Consider the following 21,307-nt stretch of genomic DNA (forward strand, 5'->3'; position numbering starts at 1 on the left):
CACTAGCCGTTTCCCATCGTATTTTTTATAGAGCACGCCATTGGATATGGCATAGCCTCCGACCGGCCCATCTTGCTCTATAGCTAACTTAATTGCTCCAGAACGGTGTTCAACTTCGTAGTCGAACTCAGCTAGAGCCTCCGCCCATCGAGTAATATTGCGTTAATTTTTTTCTTAAACATGTAATCACTGAAGGCCATGCAGTCGGTCAATATTTTGAATTTACTGCCCAGTAAATAACAACGGAATTTCTGTATAGATTCAACCACGGCTAGTGCTTCCAGGTCGTAAGAGTGATAATTTTGTTCAGCGGCACTTGTCAAACGACTATAATAGTAGCACGGGTGGAATTTGTTGTCGTCGTCTGCACGTTGCATCAATACTCCAGCCAGCGCTATCTTACTGGCGTCAGTGTGGACCTCCGTTTCAGCATCCGGTCGGAAAATTCGTAGAACTGGATTACTAGCAAGGACACTCTTAATATGGTCGAAAGAAGCTACAGCTCTTTCATCAAAAATAAAACTGCTATTCTTTTTCAACAAGTTCGAAAGTGGACGAGCAATATCAGCGAAGGATGGAATAAACTTCCTAAAATAGCTCGCCAACCTGTAGAAGCGCTGCAGCTGTTTGACAGTTGTTGGCTGAGGAAACTGTTTCACTTTTTCTATTTTGTCCGGCGCCGGCTCCACTCGACCGTCGTAAATCATATAGCCAAGAAATTCCACTCGGCGTTGAAGAAACACACACTTTTTCCAATTGAACAGCAATCCACCTTGTTCGGCCACACGCAACACTTTTATCAGCTTTTGTAGTCCTTCCTCTTCAGTTTCGGATGGTATGATTACATCGTCCACGAAAACGATTATTGTACCATCGTTTATCAAATTCTTCAGCACTTCATTAATAAATCTTCCGAAAGCACTACCGCTGGTGCACAAGCCGAATGGGGCGCGCAAAAATTAATACTGCCTCTCGCTCGTAACGAAAGCAGTGTATTTTCTTCTATTTTCTTCTACTGGCACGTGAAAATAGGAGTTTTTCAGGTCCAATGTCGTGTAAACCCGAGCACAGCATAACTGATCTATTTGATCTTCAACATTTGGCATCGGGTAATTGTCGCGCATCACCTTTTTGTTCAGTTCACGAAAGTCAACACAGACACGACGTGAGCCATCCTTTTTGGGCACCACTACAACTGCACTTGAGTACTCGCTGTCGGACGGTTGAACTATACCATTACCAAGCCATTCGCTTATCTGCTTTCGCACAACCTCTTTTTCCAGCGGAGCAAGACGTCGGGGACCATGACGCACAATTTCGTTGTCAGTCAGCTTAATTGTTTATGGGTTCTTCGCGGTTACAGCGGCTTTCGGCTCATATTGTTCGATTATCTTCATCACTCTCGAATTGTACTGATACGCCACAACTAGTTCACCATCACTGTACTCTTTGATCCGTCGGATCCACTTCGCTTCACCGTCGTTTTCAGAGATTTTGGTCAGATACTTTTTCACACACACGCCAGCAGGGGTAATCGAGTAGTTTACGCCGTCGAGAAAATCCATCCCAATCACTAACTGCATGTCAATCGCGTTGCAGGGTACCACATAAAATCGAATGGTATATTTTTCTTCTGAAATTTTTACCTTCAAAACCGCTTAGCCGCACACGGTTTTCACCTGTCCGCCGAATCCACGAACTTTCATATCAGATAATTCTAATTTTGCTCCATTGTTCTCAATATGAAGCCACAGGTCCTTACGTAGCAATGAGATTTCACTTCCCGTATCGACAATAGCACGTAGCTCGCAGTCGTTTATCTTCACATTGATACTAGGTTGCTGATTTGTAACTTTTTCAATCGTGTTCACTTTTGCATTTTTCTTCTTCACACTGCGCTCTTCATTCTTTTTATCACACTCTTTCGATAGATGCCCGTAACCATTACAAGAAAAACACTTCGGGTCTTCTCCTTTCTGTGGACATTCGCTGGCAACGTGTGTGGGTTTACCGCAATTAAAACAATAACGTCGCGCATCGGTTTTCAGTTTCGGCTTTTTCTCCTCAACTTTCGTAGGACGATCTCTTTTCGTACGTTCGTCTACCTGGCATTTCGTATTACATTTTGACTTCGTTTTTTCGTATGTGAGTAGCTTATCCTTCAACTTTTTGATGGTGTTTGCATCGTACAGCATAGAACGGTGATACTCGTCGTCGGTCACGCCGTCAACGATATATTCGCACAGGCTCGGCTCGTCGAGATCGATAGCAAGCGCAATACGTTGCATCTCGTAGATGTAGTCTCTTACTGGCTCGGTTGGTTTTTTCTTGCGTGCCGCCAAATGCCGGTGCACCTCACTGGCACGCACAAATGGAGCGAACTCGGCAATGAGCGCCTTCTTCAATTTGGCATATGAGTTCAAGTTACGCTGGGTGAATACAAACCGCCTAGCTGTACTCTTTAGTTTTTTTCTCAATATAATCAATAATATTTGTTTATCGTCCCAATAGGCAGCTGCTGATATTTTCTTCGGCGCTGAAAGATTCTATGCTCTCCTCTACACGCAAAAGTTGGATGGTGCGAAACCAGTACAAAATTGCGCGTTTTTAGCGCAATTGTTGATGTAATTTGGAACCAGTACAATGATTGCGTGCTGGGCATAACGCAATTATTACTCTAGCATTTGTTCAAGGTATTTGGCGCTCCAAACTACTACACCTAAACAGTTTCAACTGGTATAAAGCAGCATTGCAAAGCGAGTGAGAAGCAAAACCTTTCTCATCCTTTCTGCTTGAGAACGAGACATATGCTAGGCTTCTCAAATCTTTTGCACACACGCTTTCGAGATACTCTTTCTTCTTCATGCATTCCCCTGAGTTGCAGCAAGCACGCACCGACAGTATGAGTGAGACTAACAACACTATGGTATCAAGAATGTACAACACGGGTGTCTCGCTTATTTCGTGAGGCGACGAGACATTGCCTTGCGCGTTGCAATCCGAACCGAAAGAAAAGCGAAAGAGCAACCTGCAAATTGTATGTGATTTGTCTAGTCTCGTCGCACGTACATGGAAATCATACGAGCGAGAGAGAAATTTCTCCGTCGCTTGAAGAAAAAAGCGCGTGCACAAGTTGTTGTTTGCTGCTTGCCCTGCTCCATGAGTAGCAGTCACTAATACACTCGACGCGAGAAATAAAGTGTCGGTATACGATACATATTCTGATTTCATTCTATGTCAATGTATTCGCAGTACAACTGTTGCGTTATGCGTTTCACACATTTATTGTGCGATTTCTGTGCAACATTTGTGCGAATCGGCAGGACACAATGATTGTATAAGACTTCAACTTTTGCGTGACATCACGGAAAGATTAAGGCTGAGGTTGTTTGCGGAACATTGGTGGCTTCGGTGTCGATCCTATAGCTGTATAGAAACCAGCACAATCATCCACGCTACGCTGCTCTCCATTGTCAACAAAATCGTCGTTACCAATATCCGACAAATCATTCTGTGCCGAACACGCATCAGTACTGGACGTGTTTGGTGATCGGTCCGATAGAGTATAAAACAAAAGACGTGTGAACAAGTGTTGGCATTGTTTGCCTGGTCGAGTGAAATAAATCCGGGTTCAAGGTCGTTCCTTTGTGCAACTGTTTCGCATCGTGACTGCCAGCTGGTGCGTAAGCCGATTTGGCTGCTGGCTGGATTGTGCTACAGCAGTGGACGAGACACAAACGAGGAAAAAGAAGAAGCCATCAGTGTCAGCGAGTCGTATCGCTGTGTGGAGTGATCTCACACCTGGCTCGCTGCTGGTGGCTGTTTGGTGCTGCTGTATTGGTGCTGCTGGCTGTAACGGCTGCTACTTCGAACGATCGGACAACCAACCTTACTGGAAGGGAGAAATAAAAAGGTACGTGTTCTTGTCAGCGCTAGTGCGCTAAACATAGCGCGATGGATGTAGATCCCTCGCCTCCCGCGCCACCATCCCCGAACCCCTCTGACCCTGACCCTTCTGTTACCCCCTCCCCTGTTCATTCTTCAGTCCCCCCTCGCCCCAGGCTTTACCCAGACGGAGCCCAGGGCAGCTATACTGTTTATTTTCGGCCAAAGGCAGGACCGAAATCGAAAAAGTTGAACCTCTTGCAGATTTCTAAAGACCTGACGAAGGAGTACAAGGGCGTGACCGAAATTTCCAAGGTCCGGCCTAACAAGCTCCGTGTCGTGGTCGGTAACCTGAAAGAGGCCAACGATATAGCTTGCTCTGAGCTCTTCACACGCGAGTATCGCGTTTACATACCCGCACGAGACGTGGAGATCGACGGTGTCATAACCGATTCGAGTCTGTCCGTCGAGTGTATACTGCAAAGTGCCAAAGGGTGCTTTAAGAACAAAACGTGTCCCGAAGTAAAGGTGCTCGACTGCAAGCAATTGCGGTCAGCATCGATCATCGGTGGCAAAACAGTATACACTCCGTCAGACTCGTTTCGAGTTACGTTCGCCGGGTCTGCACTACCAAGCCACGTCTCGATCCACCGGGTTCGTCTCCCTGTGAGGCTCTACGTGCCCCGCGTCATGAACTGCCTGAATTGCAAGCAGTTAGGCCATACAGCCGCCTACTGCTGCAATAAGGCACGTTGTGGCAAGTGTGGGGAGTCTCATGCGGAAGATTCTTGCAGTGTTAACGCTGAAAAGTGTATTCACTGCGGACAAAATCTGCATGAGCTCTCGACATGTGCGGTGTACATGCAGCGCAGGGATAAAATAAAACGGTCTCTCAAAGAGCGTTCAAAGCGTTCCTACGCTGACATGCTGAAGAAGACCGTTACCACTTCTCCCGTTACTTCGAACCCCTTCGATCTGTTGCCCTCTGAGGAAACCGATTCTGACGATTCACCAGCGGGAGCATCTTACGCCAATCCTGGGGAGTCTAGAAAGAGGAAAAGTGTTTCCTCTCCTAAACTTCCCAGAAAAGGTCCTAAGATTTCTCAAAGTGAAATGAAGGTTACAAACAAACCAAACAGTGCTGCGGAAAAACCGAAGCAAACTCCTCCTGGGCTGGCAAATTTAAAGTCCCAGAAGGAGTTCCCAGCACTGCCAGGAACATCTAAAACCCCAGTTGCTCCTTTTACACTCCCAGTTGATGAAACAAACTCTGGATTAGTGAAATTTTCTGACATTGTGGACTGGGTTTTTGAAACTTTCAATGTACCCGATCCAATTAAAATTTTTCTTACAGCATTCCTCCCAACAGTTAGATCATTTTTGAAGCAGTTGACTGCCCAATGGCCTCTCCTTGCAGCGATTGTATCCTTCGATGCCTAATTCAACTGCGTATATGAAGGATTCTATCTCTGTCTTACAGTGGAATTGTAGAAGTATTTTACCAAAAATTGATTCGTTTAAAGTTTTGATAAATAAAAACAAATGCGATGCATTTCCCTTTGTGAAACTTGGCTTACTTCAAATATTGATCTCAACTTCCATGATTTTAATATTATTCGCCTTGATCGAGACACCCCATATGGAGGAGTACTTTTAGGGATTAAAAAGTGCTATTCTTTCTATCGTATTAACCTCCCCTCGATTCCAGGCATCGAAGTTGTCGCATGTCAAATGACAATACAAGGTAAAGAGCTTTGTATTGCCTCAATATATATTCCCCCCAGAGCACAGGTTGGGCAACGGCTGCTCTTTGATTTAATAGAACTTCTTCCCTCGCCACGTTTGATTTTGGGAGACTTCAACTCTCATGGCGTGGCTTGGGGTTCCCCATACAATGATAACCGCTCCTCTTTAATCTATAACCTTTGCGATGACTTCGACATGACTATTTTAAACAACGGTGAAATGACACGTATCCCGAAACCTCCAGCGCGCCCAAGCGCTTTGGATCTATCCTTATGTTCGACGTCGCTACGGTTGGATTGCACATGGAAGGTAATCCTCGATCCTCACGGTAGCGACCATCTGCCTATTCTTATTTCAATTACTAACGGGTCAACTCGCATGCGACCAATTGACATTCCGTATGACCTCACACGAAATGTCGATTGGAAGTTATACGAGGAAATGATTTCAAAAGCGGTCGAGTCGATTCAACATCATTCACCACTTGAAGAATACAACCTCCTCGCGGGCTTGATTCTCGACGCCGCGTTGCAAGCCCAAACGAAGAAATATCCCGGCGTAACGATCAAAGAACGGCCTCCCACTCCGTGGTGGGACCAAGAGTGCTCCGATGTCTACACGCAAAGATCCGACGCGTTTAAGGCCTACCAGACGGGAGGTATACCTGGCGACTATTTACGGTATTCGGAGCTTGATACCAAGCTTAAAAGCTTGGCTAAAGCAAAGAAACGTGGATATTGGCGTCGGTTCGTGAACGAGACGTCGAGGGAGACATCGATGAGCACTCTTTGGAACACAGCCCGAAGAATGCGGAATCGCGTAACGGTCAACGAAAGCGAGGAGTCTTCAAGTAGGTGGATATTTGATTTTGCCAGGAAAGTATGTCCGGACTCTGTTCCTGAGCAAAATATTGTTCGCGATGCGTCTCCGGGCCACGACGCGATAGAATCACCTTTTACGATGGCAGAACTTTCAGTTGCCCTCCTGTCCTGTAACAATAACGCGCCTGGATTAGATAGAATCAAATTCAACTTGTTGAAGAATCTACCCGGCAATGCCAAGAGGCGCTTGTTGAACTTGTTCAATAAGTTCCTGGAGCAAAACATTGTACCGCAGGATTGGAGGCAAGTGAAGGTGATCGCCATCCAAAAACCAGGGAAACCAGCTTCTAATCACAACTCTTATAGGCCGATTGCAATGCTATCCTGTATCCGGAAATTGATGGAAAAAATGATACTCCGTCGTTTAGACCACTGGGTCGAATCAAATGGTCTACTATCAGAAACTCAATTTGGCTTCCGCCGTGCCAAAGGGACGAATGATTGTCTTGCGTTGCTTTCAACAGATATTCAGCTGGCGTATGCTCGTAAAGAACAAATGGCGTCTGCGTTCTTGGACATTAAGGGGGCTTTTGATTCCGTTTCTATTGACATTCTTTCGGGTAAACTTCACCGACAAGGATTTTCTCCAATTTTGAACAATTTTTTGCACAACTTGTTGTCCGAAAAGCACATGCATTTTACGCATGGCGATTTGGCAACTTTTCGCATTAGCTACATGGGTCTTCCCCAGGGCTCATGTTTAAGCCCCCTTCTTTACAACTTTTATGTAAATGACATCGACGAATGTCTGGCAAATTCATGCACGATAAGACAACTTGCAGACGACAGTGTAATCTCTGTTACAGGAGCCAAAGCTGCCGATTTGCAAGGACCATTGCAAGATACCTTGGACAATTTGTCTGCTTGGGCTTTACAGCTAGGTATCGAATTCTCTCCGGAGAAGACTGAGATAGTAGTTTTTTCTAGGAAGCATGAACCTGCTCAGCTTCAAACACAATTAATGGGTAAAACGATTTCTCAGGTTTTGGTACACAAATATCTTGGTGTCTGGTTCGACTCTAAAGGCACCTGGGGTTGTCACGTGAGGTATCTGATGAAAAAATGTCAACAAAGAGTGAATTTTCTTCGTACAATAACCGGACAATGGTGGGGAGCCCATCCAGGAGACCTTATAAGGCTTTACCAAACAACGATATTGTCTGTTATTGAATACGGGTGTTTCTGCTTCCGCTCCGCAGCAAACACACATTTGATCAAACTGGAGCGAATACAATATCGTTGTTTGCGTATCGCCTTAGGTTGCATGCAGTCGACCCATACGATGAGTTTGGAGGTTTTAGCTGGAGTACTACCATTGAAAAACCGCTTCTGGAGCCTGTCTTCTCGTATTCTAATCAAATGTGAGGTCTTGAACCGTCCCGTGATTGAAAATTTTGAAAGGTTAATCGAACTTAATTCTCAAACCCGTTTTATGACATTGTATTTCAATCACATGTCCCAAAATATTAACCCTTCTTCGAATATTCCAAATCGTGTCGACTTATCAAATACTTCTGATTCTACTGTGTTTTTCGATACATCCATGATAGAAGAAACTCGTGGAATCCCGGATCATTTACGCGTGCAGCAGATCCCTAAAATTTTTTCCAATAAATATCGAAACATCAACTGCGACAATATGTACTACACTGACGGATCACTTCTTGATGGGTCCACTGGCTTCGGTATCTTCAATAACAATTTAACCGTCTCCCATAAGCTCGATAATCCTGCTTCTGTTTACGTCGCAGAATTAGCTGCAATTCAGTACACCCTAGGGATTATCGAAAAAATGCCCACGGACCATTATTTCATCTTTACGGACAGTCTCAGTTCCATTGAGGCTCTCCGATCGATGAAAGATGTTAAGCACTCTCCGTATTTCCTGGGGAAAATACGGGAACATCTGAGTGCTTTATCCGAAAAATCTACTCAGATTACCTTAGCGTGGGTCCCTTCTCACTGCTCGATACCGGGTAATGAGAAAGCGGACTCTTTGGCTAAGGTGGGCGCAACAAACGGTGATATTTATGAAAGACCAATTGCCTTTAATGAATTTTTCGCACTTGTACGTCAGAATACGATCATCAGTTGGCAAAATGCTTGGACCAGAGGGGAATTGGGAAGGTGGTTACATTCCATAATCCCCAAAGTATCGACGAACCCGTGGTTCAAGGGGTTGGATGTAGGTCGGGATTTCATTTGCGTGATGTCCCGGCTTATGTCCAATCACTATAGATTTGACGCGCTCCTCCGTCGTGTTGGGCTCGGGGAAAGTGGTATCTGTGCCTGTGGTGAAGGTTATCACGACATAGAGCATGTGGTTTGGTCATGCCCTGTACACCGTGACGCCAGGTCTAAATTAATAGCTTCCCTGCAGGCCGAGGGTAGACAGCCGGCTGTTCCTGTTCGTGATGTCTTGGCGAGCCGTGACCTATCCTACATGTCCCTTATATACGTTTTCCTGAAATCCATCCACGCCCCAGTCTAGTCCCGTTCCCCTCCGTCTACACCCAACAAAACGACAAGAACACGTTTGAACCTTAAGCACAAAACCAGCAACCAGACCCCGCACAACAGAACCAGGACCCAAGAACTACGAGCCTCTGTCCCAACTCACGACATCGTGGCTCAGCAGAACGAATCCATACATGCCATTCGACGATTATCAGACGACCATTGAACAACAAAACACTGATTGGAAATCCTATGCTAGCTTTAAGTTAGACTTAATTTCAGCTCGTAGTCGGCAGCGAGGATAAAAAATTTGCTTTAGTTTTTAAGTCATCAGATATAATTGGCGCCGTTAAACATTAAATTGTATTTGTGCCGTGTCAAATAAATGTTATGTGAAGAAAAAAAAAAAAAAAAAAATATCCGACAAACTGTCGATGTTGCTGTCGTCGTCAGCATGATCGCCGTTTGGTCGTTTTCCTTCGTCGCTTACGTCGTCGTTGGCTTCTTCGTCGTCGTTCGTCTTTTCAACGTTGGCTGCCTCAGAATCGTTACTACCGTGGCTACCGCCATGTACCTCGTCGTTGGTGCTTTGGCGTACGTCGTTCGTAGCTGTGTTTGTGTCTTGGGCAACAATCCGTCTTGCCATCTCTGTTTTGCTGCCTTTCGTCGACAGCCTTCTTTTAATGCATTCGCCTTTCAGCCCGATTTTGGTGAATGTAGCACACAAGTCTACCACCGGATCGGCCATTTTAACTTCACACTCGTTTTCAAAAATGATTATCTAATTTCACTTCAATTCACGCGCATTTCACTGAAACTCTTTCCCGGGCGAGCCCCCATGTGAGAGTAAACGGTTCGGAGTAGTAAAATGGACGCGAGAATCTCTCAAAATGTGTTTATTTGCAGTTATTGTACAGCGATTGAAATGTACGTGCGCTCGAAAACATAACTTGAACTCGACTGGATTTAGGATCTAGAACAACGCACACTGAAAAAAGTTTTTCTTTTCTTTAATGAATCGAGGGATAACCCATTCGTCCCACATAGATTTACTCTTCTGAGAAAACAAATTTTTGAGACTAAAGTTGAAAAATTGAAACCATATTCAAAACCCTTTTGGAAGCTGTCGAAGATTCTTAAGTCACCTTCGAAGCCTATTCCAGTTTTAAAAGATGGTGAACGTTTTCTTCTATCCAATGCACAAAAGGCTCAAAGATTTGCTCAGCACGTCAATTTGATTTAATTTCTTCCCAGAATTTTTTACCTGCAGAAATAATTAAAACTACCTTGAATGAGATTAAGTTAATTTTTGAAAATTTTAAAAATATGAAAGCACCTGGTGACAATGGAATCTTTAACATATTAATCAAACATATCCCTGAGAGCACAATGGAATTTTTAGTAAAAATTTTAAATTGCTGCTTCAAAATTGAATTTTTTTCCAAATTATGGAAAAATGCAAAAAATACTCCAATTTTAAATCGGATAAGAATCCAGCTGAAGTTTCAAGTTATCGGCCAATCAGTTTGCTTTCTTCAATAAGTAAACTGTTTGAGAGAATTATTCTCAACAGAATGATGTCACACATTAACAAAAATTCAATTTTTGCAGATGAACAGTTTGGATTTCGCAATGGGCATTCCACTACTCATCAATTGCTCAGAGTTACTAATATGATACGAGCAAACAAATCTGAAGGTTATTTCACTGGAGCTGCTCTTTTAGACATAGAAAAAGCATTCGACATTGTTTGGCATAAAGGTTTGATTGCTAAATTACAAACTTTTAATTTTACAATTTTCCTAATCAAAATTTTAAAAAATTATCTTACTGATCGAACTCTGCAGGTTGTCTATCAGAATTCAAAATCTGATAGATTTCCTGTCAGAGCAGGTGTGTCTCAAGGTTCAGTCTTGGGTCCAGTCCTGTACAACATATTCACTTCAGATCTTCCTGATTTGCCTCCAGAATGCACAAAGTCATTGTTCTGCGATGACACGCATTTCCGTAAAAGGAAAAAGTCTTCGTGTCATATGCAGTCGATTGCAAACAAGTTTAGATATTTTTTCTTCCTACTTGCAAAAGTGGTAAATCTCCCCCAATGCTTCTAAAACTCAAATGATAATTTTTCCTCATAAGACTAGGGCTTCTTTCCTCAAGCCAAACAATAATCACGTTGTTAAGATGAACGGGGTTATTTTAAGTTGGTCTGACAAGGTTAAGTACTTGGGACTAATTTACGATAAAAACTTATTTTCAAAGAGCACATTGAAAGTATACAAGCCAAGTGCATCAAATATATCCTCTCATTAACAGGAATTCTAAACTTTGTTTAAAGAACAAACTTTTGATTTACAAACAACTTTTTAAACCAGCAATGCTTTATGCTGTACCGATCTGGTCAAGTTGCTGTTCAAAAAGGAAGAAAACGCTTCAAAGGATTCAGAATAAAATTCTGAAAATGATTTTGAAGCGTCCTCCTTAGTTTGGTACACTCGAATTACATAGACTTACTGGTGTTGAACCATTAGAAGCTATGTCAAATGAAATTATCAACAATTTTCGACAAAAATCGTTGCGATCCTCAATTGCTACGAAAAGCTCTCTTTATAGCCAATAAGTTAGCAACTAAGTTAGTTATAAGTTTACTTCCCCTTTTTTGACAAGTAGGCTTAAATCCCTACGAATGATAAGTCCTAATTGCGAAAGCGAACAAATCCTAACAATTAAAATTACAAATTTCTATTATTTACTAATATTCATCATAAATACTTAAGCTACAAACAAATCCCCCTCTTAAAAAAAAATTAGTTTTGGGATACTCAAAAAACCGTGGTTCATTTTCGTAAACCAGTACAGATGAACGACGTCCCCATAAGCACGGTCTGCAGTCAAAACAGCCATTGGCGGTATTTTTTGCCACAGTATTGACCGACGATGGTTCCTGTAACGTAGAACCGAATGCGTATGAATATTTATTTATTTATTTATTTCGTCAAGCAAATGTAGACTACAGTTATAATAATACAATGTTTTCTTATATTCTATACATTATTTCCAGTAGTTAGTCGTTTTTTTATTTGATTTCTGCCCATGGTGATGTCGATATTTTCGCACTGCTGATTATAGTGACGCATCATGCGATTTATTGGGCCATTTTTTGAGTAGTTTGTTCTGTGAGAATTTTCCGAAAATATTTTACGATTTCTTAATTGACGACTGGGTGCATAAAAATTTAGTTGTGATAATAATTGAGTAGATTGCACGCGTTGAGAAATAATGTCATTGATAAAATAAAGCATTGACAGATTGCGGCGTTCTTTAAGTGCTTGTATGTCTATAAGCATGCAGCGTGCTTCATATGATGGTAAGGGAAATGATGTCCAATTTAGCTCACGAAGCGCGTACAAAAGAAATTGTTTTTGGACAGATTCAATGCGTTCTTCATGTGTGGCCATATAGGGATTCCATACAATGCTACAGTATTCCAGAATTGGTCGGACGTATGTAATATATAATAGTTTGATTGTATATGGGTCTTGAAAATTGTGGCCGAAGCGTTTTATAAAGCCCAGCATACTATTTGCTTTGTTGATAATTGTATTATAATGTTCTATGAATGTAAGTTTGGAGTCTAAGATTACGCCTAGGTCCCTTACGATTTTGCATTTTTCTACTGGTTGGTTTCCTAAGAAAATGTTTGTAGGTGGTGTTACTGTTTTTCTGCTAAAGGCTATTGAATTACATTTTTTAATGTTGAGTTGTAATAGGCTTTTGTTGCACCAAGTGTAGAATACATTAATTTCATTCTGGAATATTTCGAAGTCTTCTGCATTGGTTATTTCTATAAAGAGCTTCATGTCATCAGCATATACAAGCACATGTATTGACTTGAGAAGGAAGGAAATGTCATTTACGTATAATATAAAAAGAAGAGGGCCCAGGTGGGAACCTTGAGGAACCCCAGAAGTTACTTCTATTGGGTTTGAAAAGGAATTTTGAAAGCGGACTATTTGTGTTCGTTTTGTTAAGTATGACTGCAGCCATTCCAAAAATTTTGTTTCAGTTCCGTATTTTTCGAGCTTGAAGAGCAATAATGGTATGTCGATTCTGTCAAATGCCTTGCTAAAGTCCGTATAAAGAGCTTCTACGTGGTTACCGTTGTCCATTACAGTCAGAGTGAAAGTTATGAATTCCAAAAGATTTGTGGTAGTTGATCGGCCTTTGTAAAAGCCGTGCTGTTGAGTTGTAATTTGGTGTTTTACTTGCTGAAAGATTTTTTCATTAATTATTGATTCAAATAATTTTGGAATGCATGAAATAATGGCAATTCCACGATAATTACGAATGTCAGATTTAGCGCCAGATTTGAAAATTGGCACTAAATATGAAGTTTTCCAGAGTTCTGGGAAAATTCCATTCTTCAGGGACATGTTAAAAAGGTGTTGTAAGGGTGTAGATAGTTCTTCTGCCAAGTGTTTGAGAAAAATTGGAGCTATTCTGTCAGGTCCAGGACCTTTCGTAGCGTCTAAATTTTTAAGTGCGTTTTGAATTTCGAATTCAGATATTTGATTGACAGATAAAGAATTCGAAAATTCAGGAAAATACGAGAAGTATTCGCGGTCGCGATCTGTTTCTTCATATGTGGTGTAAATTTCTTGAAAAAAAGTGGCAAAAAGACTACATATTTCATTACTAGTTTGTCCTACATTACTGTCAAGATGCATTCGTGATGGAAAGTTGTTACTTTTTAGTTTGGTTTTTACGTAATTAAAGAAGTTCTTAGGGCAAGACTTGATTTGATGTTCGATTTTACGATTATGTTCTTCATGTGCAATTTTAATGGCTGCGTCAAGTTGACAGCAAATTTCTTGGTAATTTTGAAGATTTTCGCTATTGTTGTCTTTTTTGTATATTTTATGTGCTTTTTGTTTTCTATTTTTTAGGTTCTTCAATTGTGGATTAAACCACACTGGATATTTGTTGGTGTTCGTTCGTCTTCTTTTTTTTTAGAGGTACATTTTCTGATATAATTTGATTAATTATTTCATAAAATTTTGTTACTTCTTCGTTGACATTTCCTTCTTTACAAATTATACTACGCCAATTTATTATGCGAAGTCTACGTTTGACTTGTTCGAAGTCAGTTTTGTGGTATTCCGGTACATCCTCGTACTCGCAGTCGCTGGGGTACGAAGTGTTATTCATTACTATTGAATATTCAATTGCTGTGTGGAATGCTTCATTTTTCCAGATGGGAGTCAATGATGCATCTACACAGAAGTCTTCAGTGCAGTTTGTGAATAATAGGTCTAAATAAGCATTTTGTTTGTTTTTGACATGATTGATTTGATATAGACCGAGTTCTGAGGATTTGCCAAAAAGATACTGCAGTGTTTCGTTTTCGCCTACGACTGGGAGTAAGATAGATTCATTTTCAATGTCTACAATAAAGTCTGCATTACGTTGGTTGAAGTCGCCATAGACATGCAGTTTTACTTCTGGTTTCATGTTAGACATAATAGATTCTAGAGTTTTGAAAAATAATTCATACGAATGTTTATGAGCATGTTCCGGTGGAAAGTACACGGAACAGAAGATATGTTCTTCGCCAGCAATAAATGCTTTGGCCCATACGTGTTCAAATTCTTTATATTTGTCGGATATTATTTCTTCAGAAGTAAAGTCTACATTAATGGCAATGAGGACTCCACCGCCTGACTTTTTTTGACTGGTAGACAAATTCCGATCGTGCCGGAATACATTATAATTGTTTCCAAATACTTCTTCGCTTCTTACGCTTTCGTCCCAGCTACTTTCAGTTCCTAAAATTATTTTAAAAGATGACGACAATAGATTTTGTTGAATTTCTTTCATTTTGCTTGGGCTTTTCATGCGATTGAAATTCTGACAATAGATAAGAATTTCAGTCGCATTCTGTCGAGGAAGCGAAGAAGTGTTAGTCAAGTTATTACTTATGTTAAAATATAATGGTTCTGCCTCAGAAGAGGGCGTCCTTACTTGCGAAAATTTGTACTAAATTTATTTACACTTTCGCGAAGTTGTTGAAGACGGTGCGTGCGTTCATTTGATAAAAAATGACGATATGATTGAAGGTCGGCTACTGCTTCGGCTGGCGTGAGTCCATATTCCTGATGGACTTCAATAAAGACGCGTTGGAGTTGTTCTGGAGATGTCGGCAGTCCTTCGGATGCGAGAAGCATTCTTATACTGGTTGGTGTCATTCCTTCTACGCATACAGATGATGGTTGGTCCTTCATGTATGCGAGATATAGGCGTGTAATATGCATTACTTTTGGGTCGCGGAGTCTAGCCTTCAAAAAGCGCTCGTCGCCATTCGATGATTGCTGCGTAAGTCGGACGATTGGTGGACGCATGGGGTCAAGTTCAAATTGGCTGTCTTGCGGTGCTGATTGTATGCTGGCGTTGCTGGCAGGAGCCGGTGCAGAATTTTCATTGTTAGTTGCATTTTTTTCTGTCCGATATGGGTTGATAGTTTCGCCTTTTTGGAAATTTATAAATTTTGATGTTATGTCTGAATTCGGCGGCCCAGCAAATTGAACGCGTGCTGCTGCCAGGAGGTCTTTGTCCGAGGGTAGTGGTTGTTTTGGCATTTCAGCAATTTGAGTTGTCTTTGAGTTGCAGGCGAAATGGTTTATTCCGTGTTTATAGGTGTTGTTACTTATGCTGATAGGGTTTGAGTTTTCCTGCTGACGTTTGCGTTGCTGCATACGTTTACGAGCGGCCTTTTCTGCTTGCTTTTCCTGCATGCGTCTTTTACGCTGTCTGGCGTCATATTCAGTCCAGTCGCGTTTCCATACTTTTTTATTGCCAATTAGGCGCCAGCCTGATGTGAAATTTGGAGTACGGTGTTCTTCTGAGTCCGATTCTGAAAGTGGCAAAGAAAGGCGAAGTTCTTCAGCCAGACTGGGATGATTGTCTGTTTTTGGCTGGAGTGAATTCGATTCTTTGAGCGCTTTTAATTCATTGATTAGTTCCTGCGCCGTTGTACTGCAGTTTGTTTTCTTATTTTGTATAGCTTCTAATTGGTGTTCCATATTGTCAATTTTCGATTCAATATTAGTAAATGCTTTTTCCAGGTGCTGTTGTATGTTCTTTGTGTGCTGCCGATTTTCTTTGCTAATGTCCGATATGTCCGATATGGAGTCATGGCCAAGTTCGCCGAACAGCGTCGAAATGCGATTTATGGTTTTTGCCGACGCATTGTTTGTGTTGATATTTACTTTTTTAATTTCCGTCTTCAGTTCAGAAAGCAGTGTATTGATACTGTCCAGTGTGTCGTGCGTTACAGTCAGTTTAGGAAGTTGACTGATTATTGAATGATTTGATTTGATTTGTGATTCAATACTTTCTGTTAAAATTTTCTGGTGCTGGATGAGCTTCTTCAGTTGGAGTTGGTCCATGAATTGTTCCTGGCATTCTATGCATAAGGGCAGCATAAATGAACGCAGTAGTTCTTCTTGGTTCCTACGGGTTCCTACGCAGGCAGCGTGGAAGTGCCTTTTGCATATTCCTTCGCATTTCCACAGGAAACGGTTGTCGGTCGAAGTACAGTTGGTTATGCCACACTTTTCCATAGCACTGATTACAAATTGTTACGCGGCGAGTACGAATTGTCGAGAAAAGGTTAGATACACGCGGTAGCGCGACGGTCAAAGATTGTTTATAAATAAATAAATTGTTGGTTACGTGCACTCGCGACGCCGTCAAGGTGTAAAAAAAATAAAAATACAAGTTAAATGCGGAGCAAAATGAAAACGCGTCCGCGCCCGATGACTGTTCGTGGCGAAAAAAACCAGAGTCCAGAGCCTATGACTTATAGGTAAATGCAAAATGTTGTGAACACATCTAAGCTCTTTTTAATTGTTAATGATTCGTTTATGTTTTCAAATTGCCGGATTCATGAAAGTGCACGTTTGATAGATTACTGGTTTGTCGATGAAAGTTCATCACAGGTTTGAATCTTAATCATCGGTTGTACTATTTCCGCACAATATTGATTTGGTTTCGCAACATACAATTTTAGCCTGTAGAATTTTTGTAAATTGCTCAGAAACTTTTTCGATTTCGGGACTCTATGAACAAATGTTTTCTTCTGTTGAATCTCAGTGAAGTGGCGAGAGAAATCTTCTGTGTTGAAATTGTTAAACATTTGGTAATTGCGAAGTAACGTCATGCGAGCTCTAGGAACTTTGTGTGTCTCAGTGAAAAGTATCGTTTTACTCAGTCGATTCGAAAAAGCGTAGATCAAATAAAAGGCAAAGCGTAGGTACTAACACTTCGCAGTCGAAACTTGACCTTCTGTTTATTGGACACATACTAAGCAGCCAACTATTAGTATATAGGACAATTGCGGGAATCGACGACGACTGGCATGTTAGAACAGTAATGTTCCATGAGTACCAAGGTCGGTAAATCGAATTTGTACCGAAAAAAGGTATCATGATTTCCAACTTCGACCAGATGGTATCCCTATTTATATAGAAATCGTTATAATAACAATCCAACGTAAAAGTACCAAATTCCACTTGCAACACTCAAAACGTACTTTTGTGTTGCATGACAACAATTTTTGTTTATACAATGGCTACATGATGAGCGGGTCTCGAAATTATATTTTGCCAAACTATAACAGACAGTCAAAGTATGTACACTCATGTGTTTTGTTTTTATATCACAAGTTTATAAATTATTAAATTTAGATTTTTTATCTCTATCGTGAAATTTATTGTTCAATGTATAGTCGGTTTTCAAAACTAGGGCAGATTCATATTGATAGAGACATATTACAAGGATAACCAAAGTCAGCACAAACAAATAAATGACCAATATTTGATATTTTTCAAGAAAAATTAAATATACATCAAAACCATACCTAAGTACACCATGAGAAAGCAAATAATTAAAATGTAAAACACCATCGTTTATATTGAATAACAATAGTCAAGTGAGATGATAATCAATTATGAGCGTTGTTATACCAAAAAAAGGTTGAGTTCGATGAAAACAGTGACCTATTAACTAACAAGATATCACAATACAATAAATTATTATATAAACAATAACAATATACACAGAATATAATAATGAAAAACTATAGTAAAAAATTATAAAATTTTTAATTGTTGGTTTCATGAATAAAAAAACTAATTTGTGGTGTTCTTTGAAAGAAACTCTAAAACAAAACCGACCGAATATAGATCACTTTGAAAATATCCTTCTAATCATTTTGGTAAGTCTATCTATACGACCTAGTATCGTCGGTTTCGTGCAACACTGGCACAACTCAAAATTTTGCATTTTTGAGTTTTTGATGGCAAATGATGCCCAATATTGTTGAGTTTCATCCCACGAAACCTCGTTTCAAAGTTCCCAAAAAAATCCAGAGTTATGATTGTTGTGAGCACGAAATGGCTTAGCAAAAGCGAAGACCGAATATTAGTACTCTCGCTCTCTATCCGAGAGACTCTTGTATACATTATATACTTTCGTATATAATCGTATATAACCAGCAATGCTTTATGCTGTACCGATCTGGTCAAGTTGCTGTTCAAAAAGGAAGAAAACGCTTCAAAGGATTCAAAGAAAAATTCTGAAAATGATTTTGAAGCGTCCTCCTTAGTTTGGTACACTTGAATTACATAGACTTACTGGTGTTGAACCATTAGAAGCTATGTCAAATGAAATTATCAACAATTTTCGACAAAAATCGTTGCGATCCTCAATTGCTGCGAAAAGCTCTCTTTATAGCCAATAAGTTAGCAACTAAGTTAGTTATAAGTTTACTTCCCCTTTTTTGACAAGTAGGCTTAAATCCCTAAGAATGATAAGTCCTAATTGCGAAAGCAAACAAATCCTAACATTTAAAATTACAAATTTCTATTATTTACTAATATTCATCATAAATACTTAAGCTACAAACAAATCCCCCTCTTAGAAAAAAAAAAATTAGTTTTGGGATACTCAAAAAACCGTGGTTCATTTTCGTAAACCAGTACAGATGAACGACGTCCCCATTAGCACGGTCTGCAGGCAAAACAGCCATTGGCGGTATTTTTTGCCACAGTATTGACCGACGATGGTTCCTGTAACGTAGAACCGAATGCGTATGAATAAAACCAGAGTCCAGAGCCTATGACTATAGGTAAATGCAAAATGTTGTGAACAAATCTAATCTCTTTTTAATTGTTAATGATTCGTTTATGTTTTCAAATTGCGGGATTCATGAAAGTGCACGTTTGATAGATTACTGGTTTGTCGATGAAAGTTCATTACTTTTCGCCAAAGTACTTTTGATTGCTGCCACAAAATTTAACTACACTACGCATTATTAATAAAAGTTTTTCGTGATTTTTCATTTTTTGTTAAAAAAGAACGACCCAATTCTATTACATTTTACTTCGATCAAAACGACAAAAACCAAATAAACAGATGTCTTGTTGTCAATTATATTAATTTATTATATTGGCCACGGTTACACGATATTTGACAGATCGATCCCCCTGGGTCAGTACCAGGGGGGCTCGAGGTAAATATTTTCGTGGGGCGCTTTTTGCTTAAAACATTTAGAAGAGAGGGGCCTTTCGAATCGAAAAGTCCGGGGCATCCGCCCGCTTGACCCCCCCCCCCTTAAATCCGGGCCTGGTCAGTACCCTATTTATTAGTATTGATTGCTGGCTGCACTGCTTTTACGATACCAACCTGCTGAACACCTGCTGATACATTATGATTGTAGTGGTTTTAAGCAACATAATACATTTAAAATACGCAAGATTTACAAATGTGTCATGCCCAATACACATTCGTTGTACAGGTTTCAATCTTAATCATCGGTTGTACTATTTCCGCACAATATTGATTTGGTTTCGCAACATACAATTTTAGCCTGTAGAATTTTTGTAAATTGCTCAGAAACTTTTTCGATTTCGGGACTCTATGAACAAATGTTTTCTTCTGTTGAATCTCAGTGAAGTGGCGAGAGAAATCTTCTATGTTGAAATTGTTAAACATTTGGTAATTGCGAAGTAACGTCATGCGAGCTCTAGGAACTTTGTGTGTCTCAGTGAAAAGTATCGTTTTACTCAGTCGATTCGAAAAAGCGTAGATCAAATAAAAGGCAAAGCGTAGGTACTAACACTTCGCAGTCGAAACTTGACCTTCTGTTTATTGGACACATACTAAGCAGCCAACTATTAGTATATAGGACAATTGCGGGAATCGACGACGACTGGCATGTTAGAACAGTAATGTTCCATGAGTACCAAGGTCGGTAAATCGAATTTGTACCGAAAAAAGGTATCATGATTTCCAACTTCGACCAGATGGTATCCCTATTTATATAGAAATCGTTATAATAACAATCCAACGTAAAAGTACCAAATTCCACTTGCAACACTCAAAACGTACTTTTGTGTTGCATGACAACAATTTTTGTTTATACAATGGCTACATGATGAGCGGGTCTCGAAATTATATTTTGCCAAACTATAACAGACAGTCAAAGTATGTACACTCATGTGTTTTGTTATTATATCACAAGTTTATAAATTATTAAATTTAGATTTTTTATCTCTATCGTGAAATTTATTGTTCAATGTATAGTCGGTTTTCAAAACTAGGGCAGATTCATATTGATAGAGACATATTACAAGGATAACCAAAATCAGCACAAACAAATAAATGACCAATAAATATTTGATATTTTTCAAGAAAAATTAAATATACATCAAAACCATACCTAAGTACACCATGAGAAAGCAAATAATTAAAATGTAAAACACCATCGTTTATATTGAATAACAATAGTCAAGTGAGATGATAATCAATTATGAGCGTTGTTATACCAAAAAAAGGTTGAGCTCGATGAAAACAGTGACCTATTAACTAACAAGATATCACAATACAATAAATTATTATATAAACAATAACAATAAAAACTATAGTAAAAAATTATAAAATTTTTAATTGTTGGTTTCATTAATAAAAAAACTAATTTGTGGTGTTCTTTGAAAGAAACTCTAAAACAAAACCGACCGAATATAGATCACTTTGAAAATATCCTTCTAATCATTTTGGTAAGTCTATCTATACGACCTAATATCGTCGGTTTCGTGCAACACTGGCACAACTCAAAATATTGCATTTTTGAGTTTTTGATGGCAAATGATGCCAAATATTGTTAAGTTTCATCCCACGAAACCTCGTTTCAAAATTCCCAAAAAAATCCAGAGTTATGATTGTTGTGAGCACGAAATGGCTTAGCAAAAGCGAAGACCGAATATTAGTACTCTCGCTCT

The 21,307-nt window shown here is 40.0% G+C and overlaps 1 protein-coding gene across 1 annotated transcript; it reads right to left on the reverse strand.

Moving 5' to 3' along the window:
• Nucleotides 1-1,379: 1,379 nt before the first annotated feature.
• LOC129725626 (uncharacterized) lies at nt 1,380-2,359 on the reverse strand. Its single transcript, XM_055681671.1, has one exon. It carries the CDS (start codon nt 2,286-2,288, stop codon nt 1,659-1,661), a length of 630 nt encoding a protein of 209 aa, XP_055537646.1. The 5' UTR covers nt 2,289-2,359; the 3' UTR covers nt 1,380-1,658.
• Between the last annotated feature and the right edge of the window lie 18,948 nt (nt 2,360-21,307).

Source organism: Wyeomyia smithii, chromosome 2, assembly GCF_029784165.1.
Source record: "Wyeomyia smithii strain HCP4-BCI-WySm-NY-G18 chromosome 2, ASM2978416v1, whole genome shotgun sequence".
Classification (NCBI taxonomy): domain Eukaryota; kingdom Metazoa; phylum Arthropoda; class Insecta; order Diptera; family Culicidae; genus Wyeomyia; species Wyeomyia smithii.

What these genes read in the sequence shown, in the direction of transcription:
- LOC129725626 (XM_055681671.1), bottom strand. Translation starts at nt 2,288, where the DNA reads ATGCAACGTATTGCGCTTGCTATCGATCTCGACGAGCCGAGCCTGTGC.